At 37.5% G+C, this 12,299-nt stretch overlaps 6 protein-coding genes across 6 annotated transcripts; 3 read left to right on the top strand and 3 right to left on the bottom strand. All coding sequences in view use genetic code 12, as the record gives it.

The window, feature by feature from the left end:
* Positions 1–851: 851 nt before the first annotated feature.
* Positions 852–3,371, bottom strand: KIP2 (Kinesin-like protein kip2; the record flags this gene model as incomplete). Its single annotated transcript, XM_001525914.2, has 1 exon — positions 852–3,371. One exon carries the CDS (start codon positions 3,369–3,371, stop codon positions 852–854), a length of 2,520 nt encoding a protein of 839 aa, XP_001525964.2.
* A 459-nt stretch (positions 3,372–3,830) lies between these two features.
* On the bottom strand, positions 3,831–5,471 carry PVL30_003358 (uncharacterized protein; the record flags this gene model as incomplete). The annotated part of the gene is made up of 1 exon (XM_001525913.2): positions 3,831–5,471. One exon carries the CDS (start codon positions 5,469–5,471, stop codon positions 3,831–3,833), a length of 1,641 nt encoding a protein of 546 aa, XP_001525963.2.
* A 689-nt stretch (positions 5,472–6,160) lies between these two features.
* On the top strand, positions 6,161–8,368 carry PUS7 (multisubstrate pseudouridine synthase 7; the record flags this gene model as incomplete). Its single annotated transcript, XM_001525911.2, has 1 exon — positions 6,161–8,368. One exon carries the CDS (start codon positions 6,161–6,163, stop codon positions 8,366–8,368), a length of 2,208 nt encoding a protein of 735 aa, XP_001525961.2.
* A 775-nt stretch (positions 8,369–9,143) lies between these two features.
* ERG24 (erg24, C-14 sterol reductase) lies at positions 9,144–10,469 on the top strand (the record flags this gene model as incomplete). The annotated part of the gene is made up of 1 exon (XM_001525910.1): positions 9,144–10,469. One exon carries the CDS (start codon positions 9,144–9,146, stop codon positions 10,467–10,469), a length of 1,326 nt encoding a protein of 441 aa, XP_001525960.1.
* A 188-nt stretch (positions 10,470–10,657) lies between these two features.
* Positions 10,658–11,530, bottom strand: PVL30_003355 (uncharacterized protein; the record flags this gene model as incomplete). Its single annotated transcript, XM_001525909.2, has 1 exon — positions 10,658–11,530. The coding sequence occupies one exon, from the start codon at positions 11,528–11,530 to the stop codon at positions 10,658–10,660; it is 873 nt and encodes a 290-aa protein (XP_001525959.2).
* Positions 11,531–11,934: 404 nt separating this feature from the next.
* VMA21 (vacuolar ATPase assembly integral membrane protein vma21) lies at positions 11,935–12,254 on the top strand (the record flags this gene model as incomplete). The annotated part of the gene is made up of 2 exons (XM_001525908.2): positions 11,935–11,951; positions 12,020–12,254. The coding sequence occupies 2 exons, from the start codon at positions 11,935–11,937 to the stop codon at positions 12,252–12,254; spliced, it is 252 nt and encodes an 83-aa protein (XP_001525958.2).
* Positions 12,255–12,299: the final 45 nt, after the last annotated feature.

Here is a 12,299-nt window from a genome sequence, read left to right as displayed (position 1 = left end):
CGCAAAAAAATTAAAAAAAGAAAAAAAAAAAAAAGGCAGTAACAAAAACCCAAATGGATTGATTAACGATTAACACAGTGTATTGTTCCATACAGAGACAATCGCCTCACACCCATTTACCTTCCTTGCTGAGTCTGACACTTTGATATGTGCCAAAAATATTTTTATTAGCCCTTTGTGATTGGCTTACAAACAATCTTATCAAAACTTTTGACCTTCTTGTCATCTATACTTTGTAGACCTGTACAACCCTTTGTCTTTCATCTTGTCAAAGGCCCAAAATAAAGAAAGAGGCATCGCAGACCCTGTGGGAAAATTTAATGCTGCTGCTGACATTTTTGTGACACCTCTGCAAATACAGCCACACCAACACACGCCAACACACGCCAACACACGCCAACACACACTAAGACTCTCTCTCTCCGCCTTGTATCGCATTTCGATTACAAACGTTTTCAAACAAATACTAAACTAATATAATCCAAAAAGTTTTGATGCAAATCTATTGATCACATGATTTCGTTAAAGGTAAAAAACCAGTTAAATAAGGCTGTTCAAGAGATGCATACTCAATTGTGTGGATCAATTATCATTGGTCCACCAACCGGTAGTACCCAAAAAGACTCATTTTATTGTATCATCTCTCATAATTATACAAGATCCAAGATCTAATTCATATTACAGAAGTTTGTATATATAGTCTCTATTGAAAAAGCCAAAACCAATAAAAAAAAAAATAGAGAAAGAGAGAGAAAATGAGAGAGAGAGAAAATGAGAGATCAAAAAACTCACATACTTATATTACATCCTATAATAACCAATCATATCGTATCATATTTTTTCATATTTTTTCATATTATATCAAAACTTGATCTTAGTCTCTTTGGACTCAGTTTGACATCAACCGCCATCATTGGTTCGTTTTCTTTATCTAAATACATATCATGACCACTGCTCTCTTTGCCCTTCGATATATCACCATGGCTTCGTGAAGATGAGTACTGGTATTGTTGTTCCCGTTGCAGCAGCAGCAGCAACAGCAGCAGTAGCTTATACTCTAGATCCATGGCACAGTAGCTATTTTTTAGTGTATTGCCTACGTTGCCCAAATTGGATGAGTCTGCGAGCTTTCTCATCCTCGATGATTTAGTAAAGCTCTTAATTATATGATCTTTGTCCTTGATCACCTCTTTCAATTGCATTATTTCTCCTTCTTGCTCTTTTAACACGTCTAATAAGTTTGCATCGTCTTCATTGTCCTCTTTGATATTGGCTCCAGCAACAGATGGGGACACGTGCTTATTTGTCTGAGCCAAATCGCGGGGATTGCTGATGTAATGATTCTTGAGCTGATTCTCCAATTGCTCAATGTACATCTTATGGTTCTGTGCTTCATACATCGACCTTCTAAAATATTCTTCAATGTTGGCAAGATACAATTGCGCATTTGTTGCTCCTGACCCAATTATGTCATTGATAACGTTATCCTTTATAATTATCGTTTCTGTTCTTTGCAAATCGGTTAGTCTTGTGAGGTGCTCTACCTTGTCCATAAGAATTTTATTTTCAGCCCTTAGTTCTTGCTCAACCAGCAGCAAAGTATCATTATTATTATTATTATTATTATTATTAGTAGTAGTAGTAGCAGCTGAAGAAGAAGCTGATTGCAATTGAGACGTGTTGAGTAGAGGTGGCGGGCTTAAAACATCGGTAGAATTAGTTGCCTTTAGTACCATAAGTTCTTGTTTCTGTAATTCAATGGTATTGTTGAGTTCTCTAATCAATCTTTGAACGTCAAGATCATTATATTCGCTTCGAATGCTGTTCTTTTCCACATTGGTGATGATGTTTTTAGCTCTAGCTGCAAAGCGAAGTGTCTTGTAAGTTTCTGAAACTGACTGATTCATTGTATTCACGGAGTTGGTAGGGCCACTGTTGATTCCATTATTGTTGTTACTGCTCAAATTTCCGCCCATGTGAATCGTACATAGAATCAGCACTAAACTTTTTCCACTCAATGCAGGTTGCAATAGTCTGGTTAATTTGGAGTCACGGTAGCTTATATGCATATCGGTGTTGGCGTATCCTGCAAGATTAGACGACTGAGATAGTTTGTTTATGACATTACTTAAAGCTAGCAATGATTTGTTGATATAACTTCCTTCCTTACGCCTCTCCAAACTACTTGAGGCTCGTTCAGATCCTGCTAGATCACATAGAGAGAGTGTAGCCCACGACTCGAGATTTGTCAATAAATCTACTTTGCTCAATTTGATTTGCAAAATAGAATGCGAACGCGAAGAATGTGCATTAAAATCAGTCGCACTTGTTTTTCTATTCATGTCACCTCTTTTGATCAATGACAAGATCTGTTCTTTTGAAGTTACTTGTGCGGTGGTCAAGCCAATAACTTTAACTCCATATTCGGGATCGTCTCTTATCTTTAAGTCGGCAAGTGAAGATGAGGAAGGAGAAGAAGATAAGGAAGAAGAAGAATAAGATGATGATGATGAAGATGATAGAAACGAATGATTGCTTGTAGTGCTCGCAGTACTAAGCAAATCAATGATCCTCTCGTTATAAATCTCCAAATATGATATATGTACTTGATACTTCATCATCTCATTCATTCGTTCAATCTTTGAAAATAAGTCATTAATGGCCAACTCAACAAATCCTGTGCTCTGCAAATCAGTATCGGATCCCTTCATGCTATAAGTCTTTCCAGAACCCGTCATACCATAGGCAAACACGGTTCCGTTGTATCCTTCTTCAAGAAATTGCTCAACCACGGGTCGACAGGTCCTACGGTATACTTCATAGTTGTTATTCAAAGATAAATCGTTTGGAGGAAAGACGTGGTCAAATTGGAATGTTGTGCCGTCGAGAGAATTAGTGATTGTGTTGGTGTACTCATTGATCAACCAACCTTGACAATTTTCTGTATAGGAATGTGGATTGGGTCTGATTGAGACAGATATATGTCCTGTATATGGTTCTTGTTGCCTTTGGTACCCATTAACTGGCGTGGAAGGTCTGCTTACACCCAAAGACGAACCTGGTCTCGAGCGTGATCTGATTTCTTGTGGATTCAGAAAGCTGTTTTGACGATGAAGACCGTGAGAAGAGGATATTGATCTTGTTGAATACAGTTGTGTTTGTAGTTGTGCTTGCAGTTGCAGATGCAATGGGTGTGCTGGTGACGCTGGTCGATGGGTGCTTGCACGTCTTGATGGTGGTCTATATGTCATTCTTTTCATTCCTGTGCCTGTGGGTTCCATAGATGTGTTTGTTGCTGTAGCAATGGTGGCATTAGTAGTATGATGGCCAGAGCCCAAAGAAGATCGTGATCTTAACGGTGTATGGGACATAGTTTGTGTGGTGAAGGATTCAACAAGAAAAAAAGTAAAGGAACAAAGTTGGTGTTTCAACAGGAGATTCGTCTTTGCAAAGTTGATTTGCTTGATTTATTATACTTTTTATGTGATATAACTGATTTGGCAGAATTGGTTCCTTTGACAATGGTCCTGGTTTTGTATATAATCTATATAAATATTTATATATATATTTGTTCATATACACAATAATATTTGTTTTTTTTCTCTTTGCTTCGTTCTATAAAACTCCTTTGTTTACAATTTACTTCAAATCAGAAAAATGATTGAGGACGATATGCAGGAATATTTTGCGTTTGCGGGCTATACAGCATAAATAGGCACCTCGGCAAAGTTTACTACTAGTGAGTTTTATAATGTTTTATATTTTATTTTTCATTTTATTTTTATTTTATTTCTCATTGAGAGGGCTATAAAGACTTATCTAACCCTAAGTTACAAAACAAAACAGGCACGATCAGTTATGTCTTTACCGTACCAGATATTCCAGTCCTTATACTTTAAGTTCAAAGAGCTTCCCGTTCTTTCAAACTCTGTTTTTGCCTTTATTGCGCTTCTAATGTCCCAGTAAAACACGCTGAAACTCAATTTTCTTGAAATCACACTACCAATATCGACAATCTCACCAAACTGTTTAAAGTCTCGTCTCAAATTATAGATGTGGAGATCTTGCGAATAATGGACTTCAGGTTCAGGGTAGAACATCTTATCGCTTGTTCTAAGTTTTTTTCCAGCCACCACTTGTGAGATTATTAGACAACGTCGACACCCATTCATGACAATTTCATGAGAAAGCCACTTGGGCAATGTAAAGTGGGCAAGTGCCATGTTCGCTGCTGCAGAAGAAGGACTGAGTTCAGGTTTCAGACCATTTTGAGTTGATTGATAAAGACTGCATTCCAAACCATGTATGGCTTCTTCACCACAGTCGAGTCTTTGACTTTCTACTCCAACTACTCCACGCACTAGTCTTTCTTCTACTCCAGTTTCCGCATCGCCACAAAACTCACCATCTGACCATGCAACATTCAAATTGATTCCATTGACTTTGAACAAAGTGTTTTTTCTTCCAAAATTGTAAAACAGTTTTGCTTGCAATGGAAAGATAAAGTGAAGTTCAATTTTGTTTTCCGGTAATCTCACAATCTTTTCCAAAGGTCCGCCACAGACTTGCTGCAAGATTGCGGATATACTCATTGTTTCATTGATATTTGACAATACAACACATCTTCTGTAAATGTCATTAGTAATTCGTTGTTGCTGGAGATGAGGAAGGCTCATTTGCTGTAAATGCAGTTGTTTACTTTTTCCAAAAACCGTACCATATTTTGGAGCAGTAATGTACTTGTAATTGGAACTGTTATTGTTATTGTGATTGTGATTGTGATTGTAATTGTGATTGTGATTGTGATTGTAATTGTGATTGTAGTTGTTTTGGTTCAAGTTCACCTGAAATCCAATGTTTTCAAGACCAGGATTACCAGTAAGTGGGCGCAGAATCCGCAACAGCATCAGCAGCTGTTGTTGCTGTTGCAGGCCCAAAAAGCTACCTTGCAAGTTTTTCTTATCAAATACGGCTATGGTGTTGTTCTTTGGTAACCCATCCAGTGTATACAAAAATTTACTTTCTTGAGACTTTTCCTTGCTAATTTCCTCGTGCTCCTTTGTGAAGACCTCACGTTCATGGTCCCGGTGCAAAAATGGTCCTTTTTCGTTGTTGAAACCTTTTCCAAAAGGCCATGAATATTTCTTCAAGAAAACGGAGCGACGGCTTTGTAAAGTATTTGCACTTCCATTATGTTTTTTTTGGTATTCTGTATCCAATCCTTCAACATTTATTAAGTCTTTCTTGACTTGTTCAGCAACGACGCTATCATCACCGCCACCACAACCACCACCGCCACCAACTTCTCTAAATCTATTCTGAAACTGTTTTTTCCGCACTTCATACTCTTCCTCAGACATTGTTTGAGTGGAAAAAAAACTGGGAACTCTTTGTGGAATTGTTGACATTTGAGACACATTCTGTCGTTTTTCATAGACATTCACAACATCCAAAGTGGGGTCTGACTCCATACCTGATATTGCCACCTTTACTTTGGTTGAACTGGAACTATTTTTAATAGCAAAAGACTCCGGGTAAACAGTTTGTCTCAACATTTAAGCAAAAGAAAAGAAAAGAAAAAAAAAAAAGAAACAAAGGGACATATAAAAAACCTAAACAAACTAGTGCAATTCTAAATTTATAGCAACTCGTTATTCAACGATATTTTGTACTGAAATTTGCAAAGATGGATAGGTAAAGGGCCAAAAGTTGGGAAAGAAGAAAACGAATAAAAGAATAAAAGAAAAGAAGAAAAGAATAAAAGAATAAAAGAAAAGAAGAAAAGAAAAGAGAAAAGAGAAAAGAGAAAGTAAAAGAAATTACATAAATTTGGAAGAAAGAAAACGACAGATTATCCAGCATATCAGAATATTGCCATTTGCATAGACCTTCCATGGGCATTCACTTCCTCTACCAAATTTTGCAGCCAGCATCATCTTGGTATGTATCTATATTGAAATTGTCTCGGTTGCAAAACAGTCAGGTCCTGTGTTGCAGCCATCGTATTTTCTCCTCTTCTCAATGCGCATCTTATCAAAAAACAGAAAAAAAAAAAGTTAGAAAATTTAAAAATGTAACTCAAAGGTTATATACTCGACACATACTTTTTCTCGAAAAGTGGATGCTAAGACGCTTGCTTGGTGGCAGAATATTTAGAGTAATGTCACAAGATTTGAAAAGAACAAATCCACAGGATGAAACCATTCTTGGTTCAACTCTGAAAAAGATCAAAGTTGAGATTGATGCTAGTAAAACTGATACAACTACTACTAGTAAACAACCAGCTACTTCCATAACCGAGGCTAGCGTCGGTATCACTCGTTTCATCAATCCCAATCACACGGGATTCAAAGGCTTGCTTAAGACTCTACACTCTGATTTTCAAGTCAATGAAATACAACCAAATGGTACAGTTGTACATTTGACAGATGAGGGAGTCAATGCTGGAAAGAGTAATAGACAAAAGAGAGCAGAAAAATTGGCACAAGAACAGGCTGAACTTGAAGGCAAGTCTGAGGAGGAGATTGCGGAGATAAAAGCCAGGAGGGAAAAGGAAAGAGAAAAAGAACGTCAGGAAAAAGAAGCACTTCCCAAATATACATTGTCAGAGGAAGACAAAGCGGAGCTCTTGACGATGATAACTCAAGATGAATTGCAACAAATGGAGGATTTGTTTCATACCGGTAATAATATGGAAACGAAAACAACATTCGACGATAAAGAACAACGTACCAAACTCCATCAACTTATAAGACGTGCGTTCCAGGGCAAACTAGAAACAATTACATCTCCCGAGCAAACATTTAAAGTAGCAATTGCCAAGAATAGAAACGGTGCCAATAATCGCGGTGGTGGTCAACAACAATCAAACCCCCAAGATAGTATGCATCATGTTGATGAGAATGGTGTAGTCAATTACGGACTTGGGCCCTTCAAGCCGTATTTGCATTTTACATTATACAAAACGAACCGTGATACTATGGATGTGATTCACAACATTTCAAAGTTGATAAGGACTCCAAACAAAAGCATATCATTTGCCGGAACTAAAGATCGCCGTGGTGTCACTTGTCAAAGAGTCAGTATACACAGAGGAAAAGTTCTTCGTGTGAATGCTTTGAACAACATGAGAAAATCTAATTTCAAGCTTGGGGCTTTTGCATATGAGGATGAACCATTAAAATTGGGAGACTTGAAAGGTAATGAATTTACAATTACCTTGAGAGATGTGAAACTTTCCGGCGCACATGAACAAAGTGGGGAAGTTGATATTCGAGAAATTATTAATCAGAGTTTTGCAAGTTTGAAGGAAAAAGGTTTTATCAACTATTTTGGATTGCAAAGGTTTGGATCATTCTCGGTGGCCACTCATAAGTTTGGTATTGCTTTACTTCATGAGGATTGGGGTAAATTTGTTGAATTGTTACTTTCAGAACAAGAGATACAAGCTCCTGGAACTGCTGAAATGAGAAGGATTTGGAAGGAGACCAGAGATCCCAAGCAAACATTAAAAAAGTTGCAACAACATTACGTTGCTGAAAATAGCGTGCTCAAAGTTCTAGCAAAAGAACCACAGAGAGAAGACAAGTCCTTTTCTCCCCATTCTTATCTCATGGGTATCATGTCCATCCCGAAAAATCTTCGAATGATGTACGTCCATGCTTATCAATCTTATATATGGAACATTGTCGCTTCCAAAAGATTGGAATTATTTGGACTAGAAGTCCAAGAAGGTGATTTGGTGTTGGAGTCGGAAGATGCTGAAGATGTTATATTAGGAGACGATTTAGAAGACAAGGAGGATGAGATGGACGAGGATGTGGTTAAGCTGACAAAATCACCCGTCAAGATTGTTACCAAGGAAGACATTGAGAATAAAAAGTATACAATTTATGATGTTGTCTTGCCCTCTCCTGGATTCAAGGTGCAGTTACCTGAGAATGCAAAATTAAAGCAAGTTTACATTGACGAGATGGCAAAGGATGGTCTCGATCCGTATAATTTGAGGAGGAAAAACATCGTATTCTCTCTCACTGGTGCATACAGACATTTGGTGACAAAGCCAATGGATGCATCTTATGATTTGATTAGTTACAAGGATGGCCTTGATGGTGAAGCTAGACCTTTGGTGAAGACTGATTTGGAAATCTTGGAGGAGAAGAAACAGTATACTTTAGAAGGAAAGTCTGGAGAAGAGGGAAGCAACATTAGCCGTTATTTTGAAACAAAGGAAGAGAGTGTGGACGATGCCCATTTGGAAGATAAATTGGCGGTAGTGTTGAGAATGCAATTGGGGGTCAGCTCATATGCTACAATGGCCTTAAGAGAGTTTATGAAGATTGATACATCGCGAGGAGCTGTTAACTAGTCATCTCAAAGGACATTGCTGGAGCAATACACACGGGAATATATTGATGGCAAGGATTTTGATCTAAGATAGAATATTTCATTTTAACTGGGATATGAAATACTTAAGATGGTGTTACGGAGAGAGAGAGAGAGAGAGAGAGAGGGGTGGGAGAGGGGTGGGAGAGGGGTGGGGGGCAATGTTGCTAATAGAGTGTAACTATATTTGCAGGCATCGCATTTACTTACCCCATTTGTAACACTCTAATGTTTCTTTACTATAGTTTTCTCTTTTTCTTTGCTAGTCTTTTCTTTCCTCTCTTTATTGCTTTTGCTTTTTCTTGTTTTCTTTGTGTTTATTATTTCTATTTTATTTATTTAATAGGTGATAATAATAATAATAATGATGATGATGATGATGAAAATGATGTAGTTGCTCTTTCTCTTTCATTGCTTTGATTTTTTTTTTTGTATTTTGCGATGATGCACTCGTTTTCGTTCCCCTCGCGCCTGCTCCACCACTCTCTATGATCTCCTCGTATAATTTTAAAGCGCGATTAAATAAAAAGCAAAAAATCAAAAGTGCGAGCTTCTTTTCGTTTATTTTCGTTTTCCAACTTTTTTTTTTTTTTTTCGTTTCTTGTTTTTGCATCCATTATATATAAATAAAGAGCAAGCGCTACTTTTCAATAATATTCATAACTGTCTACAATTTTCATCATTTCACACATACTTCTCAACTCACCCCAGTCTAGCTAATTGTTTTTTTTTAAAAAAAAATAAGATTCAGTTGTTCAATGTCAGAACTTAATCCACACACCAAGCATAGAGAGTTCAACGGTGTTGTTGGTGCTCTCGGAATTACCATCTTTCTTCCAGCCGTGCTTGAATTTTTTCAACTAGTGTGTAATCCCACATATTCAATAAAAGGTATTAACATTGATTTTCATCAAATCTCAGAACAGCTTCCCACTACGTCGCAGCAGTGGCTAGACCTAGCATTTAACACGCAGGTTTGGAAAGCTTACTTGGCCTGGTTTTTTGGATTGGTGGTTTTGGATCAGATCTTACCTGGGAAGGAATTGCAAGGAGTAGAGTTGAGAGATGGAACAAAACTCAAGTATACTATTAATGGAGTATCCATGAGTGTTTCATTGATTGCATTGCTTTTTTCTAGGTTGGCGGTATCGCGAAATTTCTACTTGCCAGAGTTGCAATTCATTTATGACCACCAGCTCCATCTTGTGATTACAACAATTATTTTTTCTTTCATCTTGGCTATATTTGTTTATGTTTACTCCTTTGTGCCATTGACCAAACCTAATGGCAAGGGTACCAAGGAGAGGATTCTTAGCGTGAATGGAAACACCGGCAATATCTTTTACGATTGGTTTATTGGCCGTGAGTTGAATCCCAGAATTGGCTCATGGGATATAAAACTATTTTGTGAATTGAGACCAGGAATGTTGTTGTGGTTTTTGATCAATTTAAGTTGCGTTCACCAACAATACCATATCAAAGGGTATGTCACCGACTCCTTAATTTTGGTAAACATTTTGCAAGCTATTTACTTGTTTGATGGTGTTTTGAATGAAGCAGGGTGTTTGTCAATGATTGACATAACTACTGACGGATTCGGCTTTATGCTCAGTTTTGGAGATTTGGCTTGGGTGCCATGGAGTTACAGCTTACAATCAAGATATCTTGCAATCCCCGGTAATGAGGTGGATTTGGGATGGTTCTACTTTACAGCAATCTTGCTCTTGCAATTTGTTGGGTTCTACATATTCCGCGCAGCAAACCAACAAAAATCAGATTTCAAAAATGGCAAGTTGAACCACTTGAAGAGTATTGAAACCAAAACTGGCTCAAAGCTATTGGTTGATGGGTGGTGGGGTATGTCACAGCACATTAACTACTTAGGGGACTGGCTCATTGGATGGTCATGGTGTTTACCAACAGGATTCCAAACACCATTGACATATTTTTATGTCATTTACTTTGCAAGCTTATTGATTCACAGACAAGTCAGAGACGACATGAAATGTCAAGCAAAGTATGGAAAGGATTGGGACAAGTACAAAGAGTTGGTGCCCTACAAAATTGTGCCTTATTTGTATTAATATAGTCGAATCCAAATGCGCTTTGAAACATACGTAAATACAAAAAATGTAGAGATGTATAAACCTAAATACGCACACAGGCACAGGCACAGGCACAGAAACAGGCATAGGCACAGGCACAGGCACAGAAACAGGCATAGGCACAGCCACATGTATACTTGTATTAATATCAGCATCTCTCATGTAATTTACTCGTTTTTTTTGTCAAAATCAACTTGCTTTTCAAATGAGGAGTATGTGATTTCTAGTGAAGCAATCCAACTGATGGCAGTATACAAGATAGCCAACAAGAATCCAGAAACAATTATTCCTGACCAAATTCCAGACGTGAAAAACTGATAATTGGTGAACAAATTGTTTGGCTTTGTCGTTGTGCTATTCTCTCCAGGAACATCTTCACCTAAAATGGTGACTGGATTATCATTTAGTTTATCCTCTTCAGCAGCCAACTTCTCTGCCATGGCAAAATCATTCTCAATTTCCTGTTCAAGTTTCACAGTGTCCGCTGCAGATTCGTTTTCATCATCATTGTCATCTGTTACTTCTTGCGTATCTTCCCTTTTCGCAGCAACAATTATGGTGTCTTCATTGTTGTATAAATTGATAATTTTCTCTTCAATCTTATCTTTAATTGAAGGTGCATCAAATGTGGGTATTACCTGAACAATAAAGGACAGATCTTTTGAATTAAGCAAATTGCGAATCTCATCTTTGCTCAATATTTTTACAGATTTACCACTGAATGTTTTGCTGAAACCATCAAGCTCCTCGATATTTTTGTAAATTACTGCAGGTATATTGATTGTTTGGTGTTCCTCGTTCAATAATGAGGAATCCCAGTCGTTTGAACGCAATTGATATACATCAACATATTCATCATCATTCTCGCCCACCTTTAAGTCTACTAACGCTTGCTTGACATCACGGGCTCTTTCAATGTGTTTTGGCTTATAGGCACCTTCGATTGCTTTATTTCTTATAAGAAGTGCACCAGAGTTGGCGAATGCAATCACTGTTGTTACGTAAAGTGCACAAATTGCAACTAGCAGACTGTATAGCATATTGAGAATCCACTTCTAATCTAATTGGTCTTGGAATAAAGAAAAAAAAAACAATATGTGCGGTTGTTGAGTGTTCAGTGTGGCCTAGGATATATGTGTGTATGTGTGTTTGTCGATGAGTGTTTGCGAGAGAATTTTGGTGAAGATAAAGTCGACGAGTGTTCTTTGGTAATCTCAATTCAAAGGTCGAGTTGAACAGTGAGACAAATTAGTACTTCTCTTGGATGGTGTGCGCGATAAATGGAGGAGAAAAAAACAAAAGAGTTGAAATTCGTGCCGCCAATTACATTTAAAAAATATCCTATCAATATACGTATTGATTAGCAAGATCAGTTTTTACCCAAATAAACAACTTGATAAAAATCTTCAACATCTTAAGAGAAACGTTAATATTCAAATTAAAGATGGCAGACATTCCAAAGTATGTATGATATTTTTGAGCTCGGATGAAATTGAGGGCGATGTTTACTAACAGTTTTTGCTTTATAGATCTGTAGTACAGAAATTAATGATTTTTACTGCGCTCATGATCATCTTCCCGTTGACTACATTTTTTACTGTTCAATTTTTTACATCCAATAGTATAATAAGCGGCGGGTTGAGTGCATTTGCAGCAAACGTAGTACTCATTGGGTTTATTGTGGTTGCTTTTAATGAGGACACATCTCAATTGGCTCCATCAGACGAACTGGCTGAAAAATTTGAGAGCAAAAAACATTTGTAGGGAAGAAGCATGCGCATCACCAGCGGTCGACAAAACAACGAACAA

This window comes from Lodderomyces elongisporus, chromosome 4 (genome assembly GCF_030384665.1).
Source record: "Lodderomyces elongisporus chromosome 4, complete sequence".
Lineage (NCBI taxonomy): Eukaryota > Fungi > Ascomycota > Pichiomycetes > Serinales > Debaryomycetaceae > Lodderomyces > Lodderomyces elongisporus.
The sequence above is the reverse complement of the archived record's forward strand: the minus strand, read 5'-3'. Positions and strand labels throughout refer to the sequence as shown.